Raw genomic sequence first — 23,989 nt, forward strand, 5'->3', positions numbered from 1 at the left:
TCTAGATCTCTCTATTGCTTTAGCCATAGTAATGCTACCTTTCAACAAAAGTTGCTACAGAACAATTAATGGAAGTAGTAAATAAATGTTTTGTTGTGAGTTGGACTAAGAGGCAAGTTAGGTAAAAACACAAGTACAGTGAGAGGGGGGTGGGAGGAAGTAGGGAAGGGAAGAATACTCACTCTATCACAAGGATTGACTCTTTGTCCACCCTGTAAAGCAACCAGAAACCTAGTCATTTCCTTGTAAAATAGATTGTTTTAATACAACACTGTTTCAAGAAAAGGAACTTATAAATTGTTTGATGGAGTGAAGGACCACAGGAGGTTCCATGTTTGCCTCCCTTTGTTCATCCACCCTGCACTATGGATTGGTTTAGTATGGGTGGGGTTCCTCCAAATATTAAATAAACTGAATACGTAGACAATTTTCATTTTGAGAAATGTAATATTTTTAGTCAAATAGGCTCTGTTTGTTTGTAAGGTGGTTAAGTGGCCAAAGATACTGATGCTCTGTGATGAAGACAACCTTGTGAAGAAACCATTTATTTCTTTGTAAATGGGTTTGTATGTTGAATTTTTTACTGCTTGCTCAAAAGACACCTATTTTTATTTGCCTATATGTGAGAGGGAAAGACTAGAGGAGGGAGAAGACTCCACTGTAGCCATGTCCACAGTAGAAATTTTCATATGTTACTCCCAGTGGGATGTGCTACCCTCCTGCTAGTCCCAGATGATCCACTACTGTAGAACAGGCACAAGTGGTTTTATCACTACATCAGTAAACTGTGGTAAAAATGGGTGAGTACTGTCTATTCTAACACACTGGTGGTAGTGTCAGATCTAGTGTAGACAACCCCTGAATCTCCCCAAGGGACTGTTCCATAGTTGGCAATTGATAGAGTACAGCAGTGTTTTGGCCATGTCCTCTCTTCCTGCAACACCTACTATGTTGGGCTTACTGGGGGCAAAGTAATGTACTACGTCATTCTACATACACTAGAAGGTGATGCTGGCCATATTGGCTCTACATGACATGAGAATCCCAAACTGGCGAGATAGATGAGCTTTTGCAAAGAATCTCACTCACCTCTCTCTATTTTTAATCACATTTATTTAAGCAAGGCTCCAACAACCACGACTATTAGCCATAATCAAATGGTAAGCACATGTTTAGTTAGAAAGCAGCACATTGAAGCAAAACTGCGGTGGGAGAGGTTTACTTTGCCATAGGACTGGCTTTTTTGTGAGCTCTTTACAAGAAACCAGAAATCACCTGGAAACAGGGTTTATTAAAAGAGTGTACTGTTTGTACAAAGAACATCTCTGGGAAGATTTCATGTGGGGGTTCTTTCTAAGTAAGAGAACGTAGTCTTTCAACAAGATAATTCTGGTTATGTATGTAATGTTTCCAAAGAGAAAGTGGACTATGTCTTCTATTGAGTGGAATATATGGATTTGCCTCTACTTATCAAACACAAAAATATGGATAAAGGATGTTTTGGGGCCCTGACATTTTACACACATCTATTAGGGATCATACAGATGATTTTTCAGAAAAAATAATCAGAAATAAATCCAAAAAGTTCTGGGAAACCTAAACTAGAATTAAACAATGGCTAAAATATTTGGGAAGCAGTTTCAAAATTCTACTGTTCCTGCTCAAGTCAATGGCAAAGTTCTTAATGTGGTACATTAATATTGCTGCTGCCCAAGAAACAGTGTCCACTCTATAAAGAGCCCAGAAGCCAATTTCTTTTTGATGAGGAACTGTTCAAATAGTATATTGTTTCAAGAAAAGAAACCATATTATACTTGTGGTATGAAAAACCAGATGAGGTTCAGTTTTCCCTCCTGTTATTCCACCACTCTATCTAGTGCCAGTTGTCATATTCTTAGAGAAAATGCCATTTTATATAATAAGTTCTGTTTGATTTTATAGTACTTCCAAGGGGTCCAAATAATCCTGTTCACCAAACACAGATTTGCCTTAATACAGATTTGCCATGGCCAAATGCAAAATGCAAATGTTTAATTACAGGTTGTTTTTTTTTAAAAAGAAAAGCTATGGTATACAACTTTAAAATAAAAATCATGTGAAATTATGAGACATATCTTCTTCACTTTACAACATAATGTTGTTTAAAAGCATTTCAAAAACCAAATATTCTACTCTAGTGACCATTTATCACACCAAATTAGGGGGGAAAATCATGGAGGGATCTCACTCCATACTGGGCTGGCAAATCCATAACTGTGTATAAAATATCTTTAAAATAACTGTTTTTTGCCATGAAAGTCATAAACACACTGAGCCAGATTCTCAGCTTCTGTAAACTGGTGTAGCTACTTCATTGAAACTGAGAATCTGGCCCATGGCCTTGCTGATTATAATAGGGAAGAAGAAGAGCAGAGGGCTAGTGACTATTTGCCTTGGGGTACGATTATGTATAATCGAGAAGCCATTTATCTCCTTGTAGGATATAAAAGTATGATGTAACCCTTCAATAAAAGTAATGGACATAATCTAATTGCTAATTAAATTAATTGTTCAGTTACAAAGAGACATGCTGAGACAAAATTATAAGTACAGAGGGGAAAATGCTTATTTGAGTATGGACTTTCATCTCATATGAGGAAGAACTCTGTAGAGAAATCAGAAACTAGTTATTACCATGTGAAAGAGCTTGTAAACCTTCAGGTTACAATTGTGACTAGTAACCTGCAAAATCTTTTTAATGCTGAATAAAACGGAGGGCTAGATCCTCAGCTGGTACAAATCAATCTACCTTCATGGACTCCAGTGGAGCTTTGCTAGTTTACATCACCTTATGATCTGGCCTTGGAAGATAAGCAGGCCTAGATGGTTAAGGTCATGTAGATATTGAGAGCACTAAAGAATCAAAGGTTTCCATATTGTATTGTTACTGAAAATAATGGCATAGTCGTGAGTCACTAATTTATAGTATCCCTGACTTGCCGAGACCACTGTTAGATAATCTTAGACATCTCCTAGCTCTCTGTCCATAGTTTGTCCATTTTCAACTAAGGCTCCCATTCAACTAATCCACTGGAGCTGAATAAGTATTCAGTTCACTCAGAGGCATGTTGGGATAAAACTCTAAACACAATCAGGAAAGTGTGCTTACTTGTACATGGATAATTCTGTGTCCAGAATTGGCCAAGATCTGTAAAGAAACCAGAGGCTATTTAATTGGGCTTGTTTAAATGAAATACAGTTTCAGGAAAGGAATGATTTGTACTTCCCTGATTAAGGGAGTGAAGGAGTAAGTGAAACTTGAGTTTGTCTCCCCATTTCCCCCACACGAAACTATGGAAAGGTTTACTCTAGAGATTCTTTGAAACTAAAAATAAACTGGATATAATTCTGGGCTAGATCCTCAGATGTGGCGGATATATGCTCTGCAGGTCTCAGGAAGCAGGCTGGCAAGGGGGCAGGCAGGTCCCTAGCTTAAATTAGGGTATGTCTAATTCTAGGGTTGTGATTCCAAGCTCATGTAGACACTCTCACACTAGCTCTCATTGAGCTAGTGTGCTAAAAACAGAAGCATAGCAGGCAGCGGTGAGCAGTGGCACAGGCTAGTCATACTGAGTACGCACCCCACAGGGGTCAGGTGGGGTTGTTCTTGGCACAGCTAGCCTGTGTTGCCACGTGATGAGAGCTAGCACAAGTATGTCTACGTGAGCTGGGAACCACACCCTAGCTCACAGTGTAGACAGAGCCTTAGAGTATCTGCTACTACAGCGCTTTGTGGCTGACAGTACCACAGTGCTCAGCTTGTTGGTGCTTGAGGGGGGGGATGGAGCCTTGCTGCTGCCTCTTCCCTGCCCTGTCCCCTTCCCACCTTGTGCATTTGCAATGTGAATAGGGATAGAGCTGCCCTTGAACAAACTGGAACTCTGCCTCGCCTTTAAGTGGGCCATGATAGGTTGGGGACGAGCCTTTATGTTCCCTCACTCTCTCTGCCTGGGCATTATATGGATGCGTAGTATCTGTCCTTTGATCATTTTATCTAGTGTAATGAAAATTTTCAGATGACGCTCCATTCCACCTCCTAACAGCAATCCACCTAGAATCCTGTGCCACTTCCATACAGATCAGTCCCACTGGTTCTGCAGGGATCATGGACATCCTTCCATATGGGAGAAACCAGGCATAGGATTTGCGCTCATAATAGCATGAAATTATAAATACAGAAGAAAAAAAAACATGCTTACCGATGGGAGAGTTTCACGCTGTAAAAGAAACCAGAAATCTGATTATTTTGTGTAAGGGTTTGTTTAAAATAGACTACTGCTTCAGAAAAAGAACCCTATTGCCTGGGTGAAGTGAAAGACCAAAGGCAAGTGCACAACCTATTTTGTCTCTCTTCATTGCACCATCTACGCTATAAAAAGGTTTACCATGTATGACGATTCTTTGAAAATTAAAGTAGTGTTTATACTTCTCCATTCAGTTTTGAGTACACAGTAGAAACTATGACTTTTTTTGTCCCCTAGTGAAAGAGTTCTGTTCATTTGAGTGGCAACTAAAATGATAGTAGTCTATGTCTTCCTATAGAGTACACAGATCCAAGAGTCTGATCCAAAGTCCGGGAGTCAGTTGGAGTCTCTTTGTACCTTAGAATATTGTGGGTGTGGAGATGGGGGGGGGGGGGGATTCTAACGCATGGTGAGGTGTCCATAGCCCCAAACATTTAACACCCATCATTTGTGAGAGATATTCAGCTTTTCAGTCAGCTGACTACACCAAGAATAGTGGAATCTGAAGGATTTAGTACTAAAGAAGGTTACTGGAGGCAAATGGAAAAAAGGGTATTTTGCCACATTTCATTCTGAAACAAGCCCTAAATATTTCATCCATTTTTAGGCAGAAATTATTTTAGTCTGAAAGAAAGATTTCAAAGTGAATGGGTACAACAGAACTACAACAGCTGGAAACTAAAGACTGAAGTAAGTTTACAGAAGAAAGTTGCAATAGAAACAGGAAAATGAAGTGGCCTTGTCTGAGGTAGATATAATGGTTAGTGAGTTCTGGGATCAGCAGTGAATCAGACCACTATACAATTACAGAACATAATCATCTACTGGTGAGTCAATAACAACATTCCTGTAACCTGACTGGGACAATCTCATTTCTGTATACATCAAATCATTGCAGTGATCTCTTAACTCTCTATGTAACTTTTAGTTATTTAGTCAGCCTCTTTCTCTATGCATAATTGCATCAGTAATATAATCCCGCTCAACAAAAGCTTCCACCCAACAACCAGACTGCTGTATCTATCTGAGAGCTAAGCATGTGGCTATTCAGAAGCACTTGGATTCATAACTCTAAGAATTGTGGAGAAAGGATGCTTACCACAGGAGGATAAGGTTTGCTGTCGGGATAGGACACTGGCTGTAATGAAACCAGAAACAAGTTATTTTCTCATAATGGGGGTTTATTTAAAATGCAGTATTGTTTCATGAAAAGAAACCTCTCTGTACTTAAAAGTTTGATGGAATGATAATGACTAGCACTTACACAATATAGCGTATTTATATATCTGAAACCATGTTACAAAAAGTATTATTATCCCCATTTTACAGATGGGTGAACTGAAGCACCAAGAGCTAAGTGATTTACCCAAGGCCAACAGTGAGTCACTGGAGGGCAAGTTGCAGCCCCCAGCAGTGAGTCTCACAACCCAGGCCTACAGACTCAGGCTGGAGGAGCTTGTGCTACAGTGCTAAAAATAGTGTGTAGATGTTCAGGCTTGGGCTGGAGCTCGGCATCTGAAGCCTAGGGTGGAGGATGGGCTTCAGAACCTGAACTACAGCTCTAGTTGCAAGGTCTACATAGCTGTTCTTAGTGTCATAGCATGAGCCCCGCGAACCCGAATCTATAGACCCGGACATGGAGACTTGCTGAAGCGGGTCCTTTGGATGGAAGGCCAAAAGAGGACGCACGCTCCGTTTTGTGTCCTTTCATTCACTCCTGTTCTATGGGAAGGTTTAATATGGAGATCCTTTGAAAATTAAAGCAAACTCAATAGTAATATGTTGTTTTGCTCATAATGTTGTTTTTCTGGCGAAAAGTTTGTTTTGACTGAATTAAAAAAGGAAAATAGCCCGTATTCTTGAGTGGAGTAATTACCGTGACAGGAAGTGACTTTATTGCATATACAAGGGAATTCTGATGAGAGGGAGAACTGGGTCATTTGATTTTAAAAATAGGTAATTTTAAAAAACCTCATGGTATTTTTTTAATGCTAGAATAAATAGGAAATTGAGGTGGCCATACTTATGGTGATTTGGATGGAGAGGTCTGACGAGTCACAAATCTGAGTGTAGGGGTTTGCCTACTATGGGTTTATCAATCATTTCCATACAATAGTGACTCAGTCCATGTACAACATCCTTGTACTCCAATTGTTTGTCTGAGACTATTCGGTTTCAATATTATGGGCCAAATTAATCCCTGGTGCTAATTCCATTGGCTTTACATCAGGGATGAATTTAGATCAATCTCATCCTAAAGTTCCCTTTGTAACAAAAACTATAGTGCCTTCCATCCTATGATGTCTTAAAAAAAAAAAAAAAAAGCATAGACAGCTTTGTAACTATAGTACTTTATCCACAGTACAGTCAACCTGTCAACAAAAGTTGCCATAATATAACTCATAAGCCTAATGCATTTAACAACTAGTAAACCAAGTATTCGGTTACTGAGAGATGATATGGGAAACAGCTTTGGGCCAACATCTCAGCTGGTGTAAACTAGTATAGCTTAATTCAAGTTAAAGGCGCTATACCCATTACACCTGCAGAGAATCTGACCCTTTAAATTCAACAGAGAATGAGTGCTTACCTTTTGAATACCACTGCCTGTGGAGACAGACTGTAAAGAATACAGAAACCAATTATTTACTTAGAAAAGAGTTTGCCAAATTTAATTCAGTACCTATCAGACAGGAGACAGTAATAGCTATAAGATCTTGGATTGCCAAAGCATGAAACATTTGAAAGAAAAGTATTCTTATGTGGGGCAATTAATGAATAACACAGGCAACAGATTAATGGGAGCACAAGAGTTATCGTAACCCAACTGTCACCATTGTTTCTAGTACAATACCTAGTTATTTCTGCCAGTTTCATACACAACAAATTTATGTTGAAAAGAAAGTTTCAAATAGTTGAAGTAATAAATCTAGGTGGAATGTTAGGTAGAGTGAAATGATTATTTGAAATGGAAGATAAGTCATACGTTGACAGTAGAAAGTTAGACTTTGATTCCCTTGATCAGAGGTAGAAACATCAGGAGAACATAGAAGACTGTAGGAACAGAGCCAGCTGGAAGAAATGGAATTCTCCATATGAACAGAAATGTTCGAAGTTTAAAACAATTTCCAGAAACCTCCCACCACACTGACCCACACATACACTTCCCATACGGCAGAATCAGAGGAAACGCCTATGTGTAAATTTTGCTTTTTGTTCCGAGTATCCACCAGAGAAAACCTTTCTGGTGAAAGTATTTTGTTTGTTTCCAATAGTAATCAAAATAGAAAATATCTGCTGTCCGTTTGTAGAAAAAATGACTAATCCAGGGTCAGTTTAACCAGGAAGAAGGAAATTAACAAAGTGGAGCTATGTAATGCCCCATAACTGCAGCATTCATCTGCTGAAATCATTTGGGCTAGTAATATTACCTAATAATTTCAGGACATCCCTCTCTAAGGTCCTCCCAGGAATTTCCCCACAGTAGGGCAACATTTGGGCCTACCTGGTTAATACAGTAGAGAATGTGTTCCTACCTGGCCATAGGAAATGCCGGTGTTAATTGAGACAGCACTCTGTAAACAAACCACAGACCAGTTACTTCTTTGTAAAATGGCGTGTTTCAATAAAATACCATTTTTGGAAATGAAACCTACATGGAATTCTTTGTTTGGTGGCATGGAGGACTAGGGGAAGGTACAAATATTAAGCTAAATTCTGATTTCAGTTACAGCTGAATAAATTCAGAGTAACTCCTCTGACTTCAGTTAAGCTACTCTGGATTTATGCCAAGGTTACTGAGATCAGACTCTTCCATCATTCAACTACATTACATCATATGTAAGTTTAATGGATGGTGTTCTTTTGAAATTAAAGTTTATACTCATATGTTTAGGTCATGTTCCAGCACAGCATGTAAATATAAGCCTAACTTTAAGCTTAGCATGGCAGTAGTCCCATTGTAAACAGATCATGTGCTCAGTTCTCAGTACACATCAGAGAAAGTGCCACCTTTCTGGTGAAAATATTTTGCTCGTTTCAATGGCATTCAAAATAGAAATAGAAAATAATGTCATTTCAATACAATTATAAGAAAAAATGGACGTTGACAGTACATAAATTCTCTAGATTAATACAAAAATAAAAAAGCGTTGCTAAAAGAATCAACTGATATTATGGGACATGTTTTTCAGCCATGCAAAGGGAACTCCACCAAGAAAAGGAGGGTTAAATTGAGCAGTGAGTGTGATATACTACATTTTTAAAAGAGGAATCCGAAAAGCAGGCAGTACTTGACTAAGAATAATACAAAGAACATCATCTCAGATGAATGTAGGGAATAGTTATGCAGAATATGGAACTGGGGATAGAAACTAACAATTATGGTTGCCTTTCTTGTTTTAGAGATACAAATGTTGAGATATCAGACCACTAAAAAATCAGTGGAATGGTTATTGACAATTAGCATTTACTTTTGGGTCAGTAACCCTACAACATATTTGTGCTTGGTTAACTGAGACAATTTTGTTTCAGCATAATGCTAACTAACCTCAGACATCCTCTAGCTCCTGCCTCATCTTTATCCAAAGTAATCTAACTCTGCAACACAATGACTGTAATGGATCTAATACAATTTGCAACAGAGTGTTGAATTATTGAGTAGTATTTTGGGAGACAACATCAAATACAGAGGGAAACGAATACTTACATCTTTACAGCCATATTTGCTGTATATGCCATAAGTGCCCTGTAGAGGAAACAGAAAGTACTTATTTTGTTATTGTTGTTGTAATTATTACAGAAGAGTAAGCACAAGTACACAGAACCTCAACTCTAGCTGGTCCTCAAGTCTGGGAGATGCAAAAGATCCTGATGCCTCCCCCCAGTTCTGCACTATACCTCCACAAAAGGGCTAGGCACATTCTGGCCCTAAATAAATTAATATATGCTGGTATTAACAGAAATGTTTGATGATTTTGTAAATAAATAGAAAAATAATTTAAATTTGCTTTAAAAAATCGCCCACATTATGTTTGCAGCCTGCCACTGTCTCCTGGTATGGTCTTTTGAGGGACCTCTGCTTCTCCTGACTGGCCTTCCTTAGTTTGCTCTCAGTCAGGGCAGTTCTTGGACCTAGCAGTCTGTTTCAGTCTCTTGGCTGTGTTCATGGAGGGAGCCTGGTGCAGGTGCAGGTTGCCCCTTTGCTGTCCCAGGCCTTTCTACCTCCTCTTCCTTCTCTGTACTCTCCCCTTTATAGCAGGCCTTGTTTCCTTTATTGGTTGCAGCTATGGGTGCCTGCCTCTATGACTGCTTGCTTGTAAACAGGAGAGATTCTCCTCTCCCTTCTGTTTATGCTCAGTACGGGGTTTGTAGACCCCATTACACAGCCCAGCATTGTAGTATTTTGCTAGTGCATGTAAAACAGAAAGCTTAAACTGAAGAGAAGCAAAAGTTAAATGGAGCCTCCTGTTTTCATTGTTCAAAGTGAATGTAAGGTAAAATGTCAAGAACCAGCAAAAATGGTGAAAAAGTAGTGTATATTTTAAAAGTTCTTTTAATATTAACAATCTTACGTGTTGTTAGTAACACAAGCAAGGATTTTTTTTCCAAAATAAAGGTAAATACTGATTACTAAATTTTAGTTTCTCTCTGCTGATTTCAAAATTCATGTAGAAGTGAGTTTCATTTATTCCAACCTCTCATGATAAGAATGTTTCAGATGTTCTCCAAGCACTCAGTCCTGTGAGGTGCTGAGTGTTCTCAACCCACAGACTTCAGTAGGAACTGAGTGTGCTTAGCGCCTTACTGGATAATTGGATTTACTTGTCGAAGATTTTTAACCTGACAGTGTTCCTTTAATAACACTTCCTTTAATGGAAGTAGCGATATTTATTGTGGAGTTACAGCTGCTGAATTCTGAGGTCAGCAGCAAATCAGAATACACAGACTGGCATAGTCTATGAATGTTATGAGTCTATGAACTGGGCAGCATCCTTGCCTTCTGATTAGCTGAGTCTATTCTACTTGAGTACATTGTCAAAATAATCTCTTAGTTTTTCTACATTACTTTTGCTATAAAACAAAAGCTCCCACATTAACACTAATGTAACTGATAGCTAAGCATTGTAGTTAAAATAGTCACACTGGGACAAAATTCAGTGAGGATGAGAAAAGTGCTTACTGGGACACATCCACCCCGGCCTCCTCCTGGAGAAATGACTCCAACCTGAAAGAAAGAAGATGCCAGTTATTTCCACGCTTTATGAAACACGGGAAAAGAAATCTTCAATTTTCAGCACCAAAAGTCTGCATTGCCATTCAGCCGTATGTGGAGACTGGGGATACGTACAGGTGGATGTTATCATACAGTTTGAGTCAGTAACTGTGGCACACGCATATGATGTGATTGCCTGGAACAATTCCATTTCAGTAAGATAACCTCAGCCATCCTCTTAGTTTCCATATAATTTTATCCTTAGGAATGTAGCCCTTCATCAAACCCCTCACAACAGAAGTAGGGAACTAATTCTCCACCTGGGAAGTTGCTAAAAGTTGCATCATGGAGATACCCTCTACAAACTAGAGAAAGAGGGCTGACTTGGGAATAGCTATTGCTGTCCTGTGAAACATGGATATATGATAAAGAAAATGGAAATAATTTATTTCCTTGTAATAGGGCTTGCTAAGCTGAGCTACTGTTTTAGGAACAGAGAACTCCCTCTGGTTATCTCCCTGGTGAGATGAAGGACAAGAGCAGATTCCACATTCCATGATGTCTCCATCCGCTCTCCTGCCCTTCACCTCAAAAGAATTTCCCTCCTTCAATTTGAGATTCTAGCTGATAGGGGCAGAAGCAGCCAAAAGCAGCACTGGCAGGGATGCAGTCAAATGGACCCAGCTGGGACCACCCCTCCTGCCAGCATCCTCTTGTCTATAATATTGTGAAGGAGACCGCCCCCATACTGACTCTGGGGGCGCTAGGACCCAGTGGTGCCTCCCCTTCCCCCTTGTCATGGGGCTTCAGAGAAAACTGGAGACACTAACCAGCCAGAGCTGCCAGCCAATATAGGCAGAAGCAGGTACCTTTGGTCCTTCAGACATTCCAATAACTTTCTACAGTTTTGACTGGATATTCTCTGCCTTGCATTGACTGACTGTTCAGCCAACCTTCCTTCCTCCTCCTCCTCCTCCATAGTCTCTTCACCTCAACTTCATCCACACCTGCTTCTCTTACCCTCTCCTCCCGTCCTCTCCCCTTGCCCCTTCCCCTCCCTTTTCCTTCCATGTAGTTGATCCCATCTTAAATACCACACCACAAAAAATCATGGAACATAATAATTGTTGCCATCACATTGTTCACTCTGCTTGTGTGCTCTGCCCCTTCCTTCATCCTGGGTCTGTCTTGTCACTTTAAGACTGTAAGCTTTTTGGAGTAAGGATCTTCTACTTCTCTGTGTTTGTACAGTGCCTAGCACAATGGGGCCCTACTCTTGGCTGGCCTCAACAACAAAAAGTAAAGAACCCGATGAAACCGATAACTATCACTGCCGTGTGGTCCTGAACCAAAGCCCATTGACATCAATGGGAGTATTTCAATTGATTTCAATTCACTTTGTATCAGGCCCTTACTGAGCTGAATGCTGATCAACTATATAAATAAATAAATAAATAAACCAACTCTAATACTTTGAAGAAACAGCTCATATAGCTACTGCCAGCCAATGCGGAACTTTGCACACCCATAGGCACCGACTCTGTGGGTGCTCTGGGGCTGGAGCACCCAAGGGGGCAAAATGGTGGATGCTGAGCACCTGCTGGCAGCCCCCGCATCAGCTCCCCACACACTCACCCCCAGTACCTCCTGTCCACCGGTGGGCCCCATGGCTCAGACCTCCCACTCCCTCCCTGTGCCTCCCGCCTGCTGCGAACAGCTGTTTTGCGGCATGCAGGAGGCTGCGGTGGTGGGAAGGGGAGGAGCAAGGACGTGGTGCACTCAAGGGAGGGGGTTGGAACTGAGCGGGAAGAGGTGGGGCAGGAAGAGGCGGGGCAGGGGTGGGGCCTTGGGAAAAGGGTGGAGTGGGGCAGAGCCTGGGACAATGCCGGGGTCAAGCCCCCCCCAGCACTTTGGAAAGTCGGCGCCTGTGTGCACACCCTGTAAAGAAACCATAAATCAGCCATTTCTTTGTAGAAGGACTTGTTAGAACACAATAGCTTTTTAGAAAAATAACCTTCCTGTAATTTCCTGTGTGGTAAGGTGAAGGGTAACAGAAGTTTCACATTCCATTTTGTCTGCCTTTATCTATTGCTTTACACTAGAAAGGCTTGATATAGTAGTAGCAGAAGGATTCTGCTGAAGAGTCATCAGAACTGAAAAAATACCACATGTGCTGAGGGGACATTTGACCTGAATTAGTCATATGGAGCCTAATCCAAATCCGACTGAGGTTAATGGAAAGACACTTATGGGCCACCTCGATTACATTGAACTCATTAGCACTACAAAAGTGATTTTTCCTCCCTTCTTGTCAACTGTTGAGAATAGCCCACTTCCACCTTAATTGAATTGGCTCGTTAGCACTGACCCCCTACTTGGTAAGGCAACTCCCATCTTTTCATATGCTGTGTCTTTATAGCTCTCTACTGTATTTTCCACTCCATGCATCTGATGAAGTGGGTTTTAGCCCACAAAAGCTTATGCCCAAATAAATGTGTTAGTCTCTAAGGTGCCACAAGGACTCCTCGTTGTTTTTTCATTGACTTCAGTGAGCTTTGGGTATAGAGGAGAGAAAATCTAATGAAAGTGAGCTGTCTAGGGCTGTAGCAGTTTAATACGTCGCCTTCAAGAGCCAGTCTGAGTTAGTAAGGTTTCCTAAGTGTAAGCAAAATCCAGGAAAAAGATCCATACACAAGTCATGCCAAACCATGACAATCCAAGTCCTAGTCCATACATATGGTGAAAAGAGAGAGAAAACAGAATAATTATTGCTTGAAACTGAAGATTAAGGAAATCAGTATTTGCTGTGTAACAGTGTTGCTTAAGAAATACCTATTCAGAGAGTGTCACAATAGCTGGATACAACTGCAATCAACAAGGTTTGGGGATGGGGTATGTGGAGTGGAAACTGTTCCCAAATAACTCACTAATAAATACACTAAGTACATATACAGTCTAACTCAGTTCAAGACAACAGAGATAAAATAAGGATGAACTTGACCCTGTGGGTTTAAAAAGGCCCAAATCTACTAGGAAGGAAATTAAGTGTAAATATAATTGTGCCCAAAATAACTTGGATTAAAAAGATGTAAATTGTTCCATAATAACACATATATAAGTACACTTGGAATTTTAAAAGGCCAATAGGAATGGACAATGAACTCAATTACAACAGTAGTCCTGCGTTGAAGGGGTCATATGTTTTGCACTGGAGATGGTGTTGCAAATATTATTGAATTAAGTGAATGTCAAGGACGTTAGGCCAGAAAGTTTTGTAACATTTTGTAAATGAATTAGAGGGAAAAAACGAAAATGGCTAGAAACAAAAGAGAAACTGCACATTCTATTTTTATTATCCAAGCAGAATGAAAAGAAAAAAAGTGACACTTAAAAGGGTGAAAGAACAAATTAGCTACGTGGAATAATTTTATGTAATGATTCCAGATAGCATTAACACCACAAGTAAAGAAACAAGGATTTATTTATTGTTTTGTTGACAGTATCAGCTTAATGCTTGGTTAATAAAGTAGAGGTGGCCATGTTTGTAGTGAGGATATGGATAGTGAGTTCTGAGTGCAATAACAAGTTAACCTGCAAAGACTTAGATCCTGTATGGTTATTGTCTATTACCATGCATTAGTGGATCAATAACTGTTTGGAATCCCTGAGCTTACTGACAGAGACATATTTTACCACGGTGTTGAATAACATCAGTCAGCCTCTATCTCTATAATTTTGGAAACTCAAGTATACTAAGAGCTAGACTGGGGCAAAATTATAAATAGAGGGGAGTTAGGGTACTTACTACAGAAGAGCTGGTATGAGAGGAACCAGAGGATCCACGCTGTAAACAAATCAGAAATAAATTATTAATTTTGTAAAGAACTAATTCTATGGAAACTGCTGCTTTAGGGAAAAAAGAACGACCTTGTGGAATGAAATACCACAGGGGACATTTTTTGGTCATTTCATTCCACCAACCTAAACCATTAAAAAGTTTACTACAGAAAGCTTAACCCTCTTCCCCTCTCCACACAAACAAACCTAAATATACATATTGGGCCAGCTCTTCAGTGGGTTTATATTGGCATTATTCCATTTACTTACTAAATATGAGGTTGCAGTCTCATATTTAATGCCCAGTACTTGGACTGAGCCTGAGCTGGTAAATTCTTCTAGGAGTTCCAAACTAAGTAATGTTCAGATGAAAAATGATTGTACACAGCTATTTAGTAATACGACTACACAACCATTGGAGTGTATGAAATGTATAGCATAGTTGCTGGAAACAAGAAAGGCAAAACAAAAACACATCTTCACTGAGCTGTCACCTATTGTTTCTCAAACAAAACTCATATTTTGTTCAGTTTCATATAGAAATTACTGTATACTGAAAGGAAGATTTCAGAATATGTGAGATAAGTGATATTGGTGGAACTACAAAACCTGAAAGAATCATTATGCCTGGAAAATGAAGATAAAGGAAGTAAGCTGACAGCAGAAAGTCTTAAGCTTATCTGACCTTAGAGAGAAACATCTGGAGGATAAAGCAGTAATGACAAATAGATATCTAGAAGTTTTGGCGGATTTTATTCACCCAAAGGCAAATTGTTAAATGGAAAGAATAAATTGAGTTAGATATACTACATGATATAGGTCAGTTTCTGTGATCGCTTTGCCTATCACAAGTAGAAACATTCTGAGAAATTCTGATGAATGGGAAATGATCATTTCTCCTTGCTGCAACCAGTTCAAATTTAAGAGAGAGAAACTCTAAGTAAGCAATTCTTGTCATTTGTGGATGGCAAATAGTGACTCAGTGCTCTGTGGAGAAGGAATGTTTACCTGAATACATCCACTATTGCTTGAGTAAATTCCTCCTTTCTGTAAGAAAAGCAGAATCCAGTTACTTCTTAAAGGGCTTGTATAAATACCATATTGTTTCAGGAAAATAAACACTTTTACATGCTTGGTTTGAGTGAAGGACCAGAGGAGTTTGTTTCCATTCTATCACCCTACACTATGTAATGGTCTGATATGAGAACTGATAGGGTATCTCTCCGAAAATAAAAACAAACGGGATAATGATGCACTCAGATTTGAGAAGAAACCACAGGCAGTGTCAACTTTTTGGCATTGTCCATGTCCAATTACAGCATCAACAAAATGAATGGACCAGAACTTACTGGATGAGGCATATGAAGGATGGGAATTCTAAAGCTGAGATAATCAAAGCCTCAAATTAAATGCCAGTCCTTTAAAAGTCAGTCTGTCTTATTAAGATTTTCTGTGAGAGCCACACGGAACATTCAGGAGAAAAATATTTATGCAAATGGCGACATTCTTTTTTAAATGCTCCCACAAAACAAATAATAAACACAATGCAATTAAAAAATAAAAGACACTGGGAAAATGTAGAAAAATAGCTCTTACCTTGATACATTCCATCTCTATCACAATCCGTGAAGACTATAAAGAAAACAGAAGCCAATTATTATTTTGTAAAAGAGCTTTTTGGAATATTATCCTTTTCCTGGGAAAGAAACTCCCATTTACTTGGTGAGATGAAGGACCAGAGAAAGATGTTCACTTTTGGTTAGATCAGCAGCTGCTGCAATCCAGCATTGCTTCATTGAACTCAATGGAACAATGGTGATTTACATCAGCGGAAGATCTGGTCCCCTGGTTTATTCTTACTTCACTTCACCTCCCTACACTATGGGAAAGTTTAGTATGAGGAGTTCTTTGAAAATAAAAATGAACTGGATACTTAAACTTTCATTTCTAAGAACATCCAGTGTAGTCACCCAATCCTTATGCCCTGGGGTAGCCATGGAGGACAGGGGTTATGATGTGCCTTATGCCTCTTGGATCACCTGACTCCGTAATTTAACCCCTCTCCTGTTCTTTGTATGGTATTCATTGGCTAGAATGACTGGACTCTCTGCATCTCAGTTTCCTTACTGTCAGATGGGATAATAATACTTAGTATAACTCGAGTGTTGTGAGGATTAAATAGGTAGGGTCAAATTTTCCAAAGCAGACACTGATTTTGTCTGACTCAGTTTATGGATGCCCAATTTGAAACACCTCAGATGGGGCCCATTGTCATGGAAGTATATTTTCACATCCACATTTATTTATACTACTCAGACAAGATAAACTCAAAACATACCTTCTTCTTCTTTCTTCTTTCTGTGACATTGGCTGACTGAGAATGTTCAGCAGCGACAGTTTTGCTGAGAACTCCAACCCAGAAGTTCTCTGAATCTTGAACAAATGTTGCTCTAGAGGGAAAATAAGATCAGTACGATTTACTTTCTCTAGCAAATTATATTTCAGTATATTATGAAATAAAATCACAAGATTTCTTTCAGCTAAGAAAATTCACTCTTGTTAGAGTTTTTTGAAAATGTATGATTTTCAGTATGAATTCATGTTGCAGCCTTCAAGAAAAGGTGTAAGAAAAAAGTTTGAAGTGTAATTAATAATCTTAGAAACTTTTTTATTTTATAATTCCTATATTAATGTCCAACATCTTGCTAAGGATCAACAAAATAGAAGGTTAGAATGCATGGAAGAGGAATGAAAGCTGCTTGGAGAAGCATAGACTCCTGTGTGGATATCTGCTCAAATATCCACCAGGTTTGGAAAGGCCTTGACAGACCTTCTCATATTCATATAGCCTCAACCTATGGGTGAAGCATGGCTTTGATGGGACCAGGGAGAGGAGATGATCATACTGTGGAAGAGTTACTCCATTTCTGTGTCTTTTTGCTCCTCTTTGTATGTGTAAGGACTTAAGGGAGTTACTGATTTGGCCTTTCTACTGTAAACTTCAGATTTCAGAAGTTTAATATCTCAGCTGTTTCAAATCGATTTTGAATAACACTTGGCAAACTTATTGTTAGCCCCAGACGTTATTTTTTGTTGTTAATGAAAACTTTGTAATATGCCAGGCTAATTAAAGTTACATAAAACGTGGCATAAATTTGGCTTTAGCAGCTTTCTTCACTCAGTGTGTGTCTTGGGTCATTTCCACAAAAGGGCATGAAAAAAAATTTGCTGAGAACAGGTTATGGAAATGCCAGAATTAAATAAACAAAGAAAGAAAGTGATGTTTAAAATTAGTCTTCAAGGATTCCCACCTCTAATCATTATTTATTCCAGACTCAATATGAAAGAAATTATTTTATTAAACAAGCAAAAATGTTGTATTAGTGCCTGAGCCAAAGCCTACTGAAATCAATAAAAGGCCTCTCTCATGTATGGGACTACTCACATGCATATAGTTTCTCATGTGCATAAGGAATGGGGAACTAAAGGGTAAAAATTGCTTTCTGAACCAGGGTCCACTAGTAATGGAACTATTTGGGTGAGTAGAGGTTTGTAGGACTGGGCCACATATACAGTAGTTACTTTTAACAAAGTTTACATCAAAATGGTAGTGGCTTTATTATACTAATACAATGGGAAGCTAATGCAAACAATGAAACAAAACAATGCCACGGAAAATATATGGAGAGCATAGAATGGTTATGCCAGAATGAAAGTGTACACCCAAGGAAACCATATTGAATTGTCCCATGAAAATAAAATATCAAAGCAAAAAAAATAATAATAATCAAAAATATACCTAAACTGAATACTTTTGGTGTCCAAAGGTGCAATCCAAGTTGTTGTAACTTTGTGCTTCACTTCTGAATTTGTGTGGCTTACTGCTGAATTCTGTAATAAAAATATAAATATGAAAAGCGAAAGCATTTTTCATCTATATGTGCTTGCATATATTAGTAAAGGAATTTGGCTACATGGGTGGGGCTGCAGATTTGTCACAGTGGTTGAAAAGTCACAGGTACAGTGATTTCTCAGTCTGTCCGTGACTTTACTTTCTGTCCATGATTTTAATAAAGCATCCATGCAGAGGGGAGACCCTGAGGTGCAGGAAGAAGAGGAGGGTTTGGAGAGTGAACCCTACTGGCACTAAGCCCACAGCAGCAGCTCCTGTCCTGCAGGATTGGGCCCAGCTCCCCGCTCCAGGAGTTCTGACCTGGCACATGGAGTCACAGCTCCACTCAGATTTGGGCCAGGTGCCCCTCTGTCATGATGGGGGGTGGCCGGACCAAATTTGAGTAAGTGGCTTGGCGACCTGGTGCACAGGGTCGTGCACAAAATCCATCCCCCTTCTCTGTCCATACCCAGGATTTTACACTCTATTTCCCCTTACGCCCATGATTTTCTACTAAATTTACCATGACTGCTGTATGATTTTTGTTAAAAAATGCCATGACAAATGATCTTTCACCACCACAAGAGGTCAGGACTTTGGATCTATACCTCATTGAACAGCCAGCACACCTAGCCGCACAGCAGAGCCCCACAGCACCATGCTGGAAATATTAGTCCAGTACTAAGAATTGGGCCAAGCACCAAACATTTTACTCTGATTTTGCAGTTGACCCTCTGCAATATTGTACATAAAAATCCAAATGTGTCTTCTAGGCATTGAATTCTAGTCACTATGAAGTCTGATATATCATATAGCGAACAGGCTTGGAAATCAGAGGCCACAAACAGGTGAACAGGTCTAATGATTTGTCTGAACAAGAGTCCTTTTCTTTCTGTGAGCCAGAACCCTGGAGTTCTGATATAATTTCACATGTATTGCATAATGAAAAATGTGTTTTTCTTTTGATCAGTATCAACAGAAGTATATAAATGTTAATCAAGCCAAGTAACTAATCTGAACAAGTGAGCACATACCGAAACATTATGACATGCAAGGGCTTGTGTGTTGGGATCTGTAATTTTAAAGGAACCAACAGGAATATCTCCTTCAAGTTCTCGAGCCTGTAGATGAAATCCTTGAAAACCATGCTCTGCAATTCCCGCTAGAGTCACTGAGAAAACAGTCATTTAAATAAATGTAAATTTCACATGCTGTGGAGTTGTTTTAAATAATACTTAACATCACATTTCCCATGTATCAAAGCATCCTGCATCTACAGAAATGCCTTATGTTCCTTTATATATATTTTAAATGTTATGTCTAACTGCAGCTTTTATTAGCAATATTAAGACTGACAAGGAAGAAAAGAAACAAAAGTAGCATAGGCATCTGTGTTACATATTACTAAACACATTTTTGAAGTAACTTAATACCCCATATAATTTACAAACAACTTTAAACAACTTTAAACTGCAATACAGATGCTTTACAAAGTGAACTGTAAAATCAAAATCTTCCTATTCATCCAACCTGCTCCTTGTGTGTATTCAGAGTCCTAAACTACTGGCTTTAGTAACAAAGATTTTCTACTTTTACTTGTTAAGCCTGCAGAGCCAACACAGCATGGGACTAGTTGGTATTGAAAGAGACAAAGAGAGAGATGGTTTCTCTTCTGTCTGAGTTCCAGAATTAGGGGGCCATTGTTTTGTTAGCTAAGTTCCAACTTCAGAATCTTTATTTTCAGTGATGTACAAGGTAGGAAAAAACCCAACTTGGCTCTCATATCCCAGGCTGCTGAGTATGCAAGTTAGGAAACACATTGATTTACTCATAAACTATTATGTTTGTTATGGAAAGAATCAAGAGACAAACAGAGAACTGCACAATGTCATTTTTGAAGAGTCACTTTGCAAAGTGAAACCATACTTTAAAGGGACACAGACAAGTTTTTATTATTATAAATGAATTCAGGTAATGCCAACAAAGTACTAGGTGTTTTCCCAAATATAATAGAAAGCCTGGTCCCTTTCCCAAAGAACTTGTCTTAAAAATAAAGATAGCCAGATGAATGATAGAGGACCCAGGGGACAACATAAAGTCTAGATTAAGGTAGTGATTGGCTACTTCTTGATAATACAGTACTTGAGCGAACATTAAAAAAATATAGTAGACTACCTCCAATTAATCCTCAACCTGCCCATAATTAGTCAACTAGTTTCTTGTAGGTGTAATGGTAGAAGAGGGATTTGAAGGAGGAAAGAGTAGCGGCCTAGAGACCAACTCAGGTTAAGGCATTCCATAGACTGCAGGGCCGTGTGGACTAAGGCACAGAAGTTGCTGTAAAAGAAGCAGATAAAGAGCATGTCGCTGGTGGAGCTGGGGACAATGTAAAAAGAGATATGAGCAGGGAGAGGCAGAATTATGCAGGGTCTTGAAGGCAAGCTTAGGAACCTTAAAACCTGAAGCAATGGAAAATAGGGAGCCAGTGGCAGGATTTAAAAAGGGCAAGGCCAGAGGGACAGGAAAGGAAAATCTTAGTAACTGGTAAGGCCCATTGCTTGTTTTACTGTTTCTTAATGTTGTTAAAACGTGATGGGAATGTTCTCCCACACCTAAATGTTCCTTTAAAATCCACCATCATTTTGTTGCTGAGAATGGTTTTAAAACTCATAGGCACTTTTGAGTGGTCTAACAGCCCTGCCATCTTTGGAGGAGCCTTTAACAAAACCTCTTTTTAGATCTGCATGGATTTCGTCTGATGTTTCCAATCACAATGAGCCACATGTTCCCCTTCTTCTACGTGTTGTCCTTGGTATGCTGTCCCCCATGAAAGCCCCTCCATCTCAACTCCATGGGACTGGGTCCCTGGGATTCCAAAGGCATTCTGGGGCACAGTAGGACAACAGCTGCTCTGTTCTCCATTTTGAGCTGCCTGGATTTCAAAGAGGAAACTGACCTGACTAACTCCCCTTCACACCGCCTGCTCATTTTAGTGGGGGCTTGTTGCAGGCTTGTTGTTGAAGTTAGTCAATAGACATGAAGTTGCTTTAGGAGCCTTGCCACCAAGCTGAAAGGGACCCACAGATCAGTGCTGGGGAGCAGGCTTAAGATGTGCTAAGCTAGGCCCCAAGCTTCTTGTGGTTTCAGAGAGAGATTCTCACCCCTGCTCTGTCACCTTGAAAGAGCCGGAACTGCACTTCTTCTGAGGACCCCCTTTCAAACCTCAGCATAGAAGATATGCTGAGGTCAGGAATGGTGGAGGAAAGAATGTGTTAGGGTGGGCTGTAGCATCCAGAACTGTGGACATTGTGTTGCCAACTCAGAAAAAAAATCACAAGTCTCGCAAGTTTTGGTGTATTTCTTAAAGCCCCAGCTGGTGGACTCAGGATTGCAGGAGAATCTTAGCTGGTTTTTTTGTTTGTTTTGTTTTTTAAACTGAAAGTTTCTAGCTCTCTCAGTTGCTCAAAAACGCTTGAAAACATGAAGCGAACATGACCTAGAGACTCAGAAACCAGAAGGCAAATAAAAAGTACCCAAATTGTATTATTTTTAGAAAGATCTCATGACTTTTCATGCAATCTCATGGAATTTTAGAGTCTGACTCATGCGAGTTGAATGCTTCAGGCTGGCAACAGTGAGAATCTAAGCAGTGCTGTTGTCCACATGGCAGCAGGAAGGCTGCTGTAACCTAAACAAGGATGTCTAAATTACAGCAGGTGCTGCCGCAGCCCAGGACTGGGCAGGTGCAAAGGTGGTGTAAAGCCTGGGCTGCTAATTCTGTGCTGAGCTTCTGAGAGGCACAACATACAAAGCCACCCTTGGAGTTCTAACATGTTGAGTTTTGTAGGCAACTTTTACTCTCCTGCAGTATTGTAGCAAGTTGAGTGTAGTTCCCCTTCCTTCTGCACAGCGCTCAGCACACAACCAGTGTTCAACAAATGAAATCAAATCAAATCAAATAAATAATAGCATAGCCCAGTTTTGCCAGTTGACTTTAGTTTCATCACAGACATTGTAGAATGGGATGAAATCATATTTGCCCAATAGGCGAGGGAAAAACATCTTCTCACATGGAGAGGCAAGATATAACCTGGGTATGGACGAGTGGGGATGAAAGAAAGGGATACATTTTGGAGATGCTGCAGAAGGAAACCAGGTGGAATTTTGGTGCAGCCTGAATTTGGTAGGAGAAGGAGCGTGAAAGAGTATATGTGGAAAAGGGTTCTAGCCCTTTAATGGACAGGCAAGAGCCCACAACCTGCAGCCTGGGGATAATTAAGGAGGCCATGTCCATGTTGAGGGTTGAGCCATATAAACAGGAATCATAGAATATCAAGGTTGGAAGGGACCTCAGGAGATCAGCTAGTCCAACCCCCTGCTCAAACCAGGACCGATCCCCAATTAAATCATCCCAGCCAGGGCTTTGTCAAGCCTGACCTTAAAAACTTCTAAGGAAGGAGATTCCACCACCTCCCTAGGTAACGCACTCCAGTATTTCACCACCCTCCTAATGAAAAAATTTTTCCTAATAGCCAACCTGTATCTCCCCCACTGCAACTTGAGACCATTACTCCTTGTTCTGTCATCTGCTACCACTGAGAACAGTCTAGAGCCATCCTCTTTGGAACCCCCTTTCAGGTAGTTGAAAGCAGCTATCAAATCCCCCCTCATTCTTCTCTTCTGAAGGCTAAACATCCCCAGTTCCCTCAGCCTCTCCTCATAACTCATGTGTTCCAGTCCCCTAATCATTTTTGTTGCCCTCCGCTGGACTCTTTCCAATTTTTCCACATCCTTCTTGTAGTGTGGGGCCCAAAACTGGACACAGTACTCCAGATGAGGCCTCACCAATGTCGAATAGAGGGGAACGATCATGTCCCTTGATCTGCTGGCAATGCCCCTACTTATACATCCCAAAATGCCATTGGCCTTCTTGGCAACAAAGGCACACTGTTGACTCATATCCAGTTTCTCGTCCACTGTAACCCCTACGTCCTTTTCTGCAGAACTGCTGCCTAGCCATTCGGTCCCTAGTCTGTAGCTGTGCATTGGATTCTTCCGTCCTAAGTGCAGGACTCTGCACTTGTCCTTGTTGAACCTCATCAGATTTCTTTTGGCCCAATCCTCCAACTTGTCTAGGTCCCTCTGTAACCTATCCCTACCCTCCAGCGTATCTACCTCGCCTCCCAGTTTAGTGTCATCTGCAAACTTGCTGAGGGTGCAATCCACACCATCCTCCAGATCATTTATGAAGATATTGAACAAAACCGGCCCCAGGACCGACCCTCGGGGCACTCCACTTGATACCGGCTGCCAACTAGACACGGAGCCATTGATCACTATCCGTTGAGGCCGACAATCTAGCCAGCTTTCTATCCACCTTATAGTCCATTCATCCAGCCCATACTTCTTTAACTTGCTGGCAAGAATACTGTGGGAGACAGTGTCAAAAGCTTTGCTAAAGTCAAGGAACAACACGTCCACTGCTTTCCCTTCATCCACAGAACCAGTTATCTCATCATAGAAGGCAATTAGATTAGGACTGGAAGCAGAACAAGAGAGAAGGCGGGCAAGCAAGCGGGCTGCAGTGGGTGGTGGTTTCTCTCTCAGGCACTTGGAGACAAGTTTAACCTGATTCAGAGACTTGGGTGTGGAGGACTATAAATTTGGATGCCCGGAACCTGGGGCCTGATGAACTGTTTGTTGTAAAGATTCCTGGTCTGAAACCTGATTAAAATGTGAGGGCATTTTGTTAATCTGTGGCAG

The 23,989-nt window shown here is 40.2% G+C and overlaps 1 protein-coding gene across 2 annotated transcripts in view; it reads right to left on the reverse strand.

Moving 5' to 3' along the window:
• The window catches only part of LOC311525429 (uncharacterized protein), a 48,692-nt gene that overhangs the window by 20,679 nt on the left and 4,024 nt on the right, over positions 1-23,989 (reverse strand). For both annotated transcript variants that reach the window (XM_084637568.1, XM_084637567.1), the window contains exons 3-16: positions 19,261-19,397; positions 18,134-18,225; positions 16,673-16,784; positions 15,931-15,966; positions 15,343-15,381; positions 14,303-14,341; positions 10,465-10,509; positions 8,992-9,030; positions 7,820-7,858; positions 6,874-6,903; positions 5,383-5,421; positions 4,239-4,256; positions 3,149-3,187; positions 183-212 (exon numbers count right to left, since the gene is read on the reverse strand). In XM_084637568.1, coding sequence (XP_084493694.1) covers positions 183-212; positions 3,149-3,187; positions 4,239-4,256; positions 5,383-5,421; positions 6,874-6,903; positions 7,820-7,858; positions 8,992-9,030; positions 10,465-10,509; positions 14,303-14,341; positions 15,343-15,381; positions 15,931-15,966; positions 16,673-16,784; positions 18,134-18,225; positions 19,261-19,397 — 734 coding nt within the window. The remainder of the gene's footprint in view (positions 1-182; positions 213-3,148; positions 3,188-4,238; positions 4,257-5,382; positions 5,422-6,873; positions 6,904-7,819; positions 7,859-8,991; positions 9,031-10,464; positions 10,510-14,302; positions 14,342-15,342; positions 15,382-15,930; positions 15,967-16,672; positions 16,785-18,133; positions 18,226-19,260; positions 19,398-23,989) is intronic.

Source organism: Lepidochelys olivacea (genome assembly GCF_965140295.1).
Source record: "Lepidochelys olivacea isolate rLepOli2 genome assembly, chromosome: 8".
Taxonomy (NCBI): domain Eukaryota; kingdom Metazoa; phylum Chordata; order Testudines; family Cheloniidae; genus Lepidochelys; species Lepidochelys olivacea.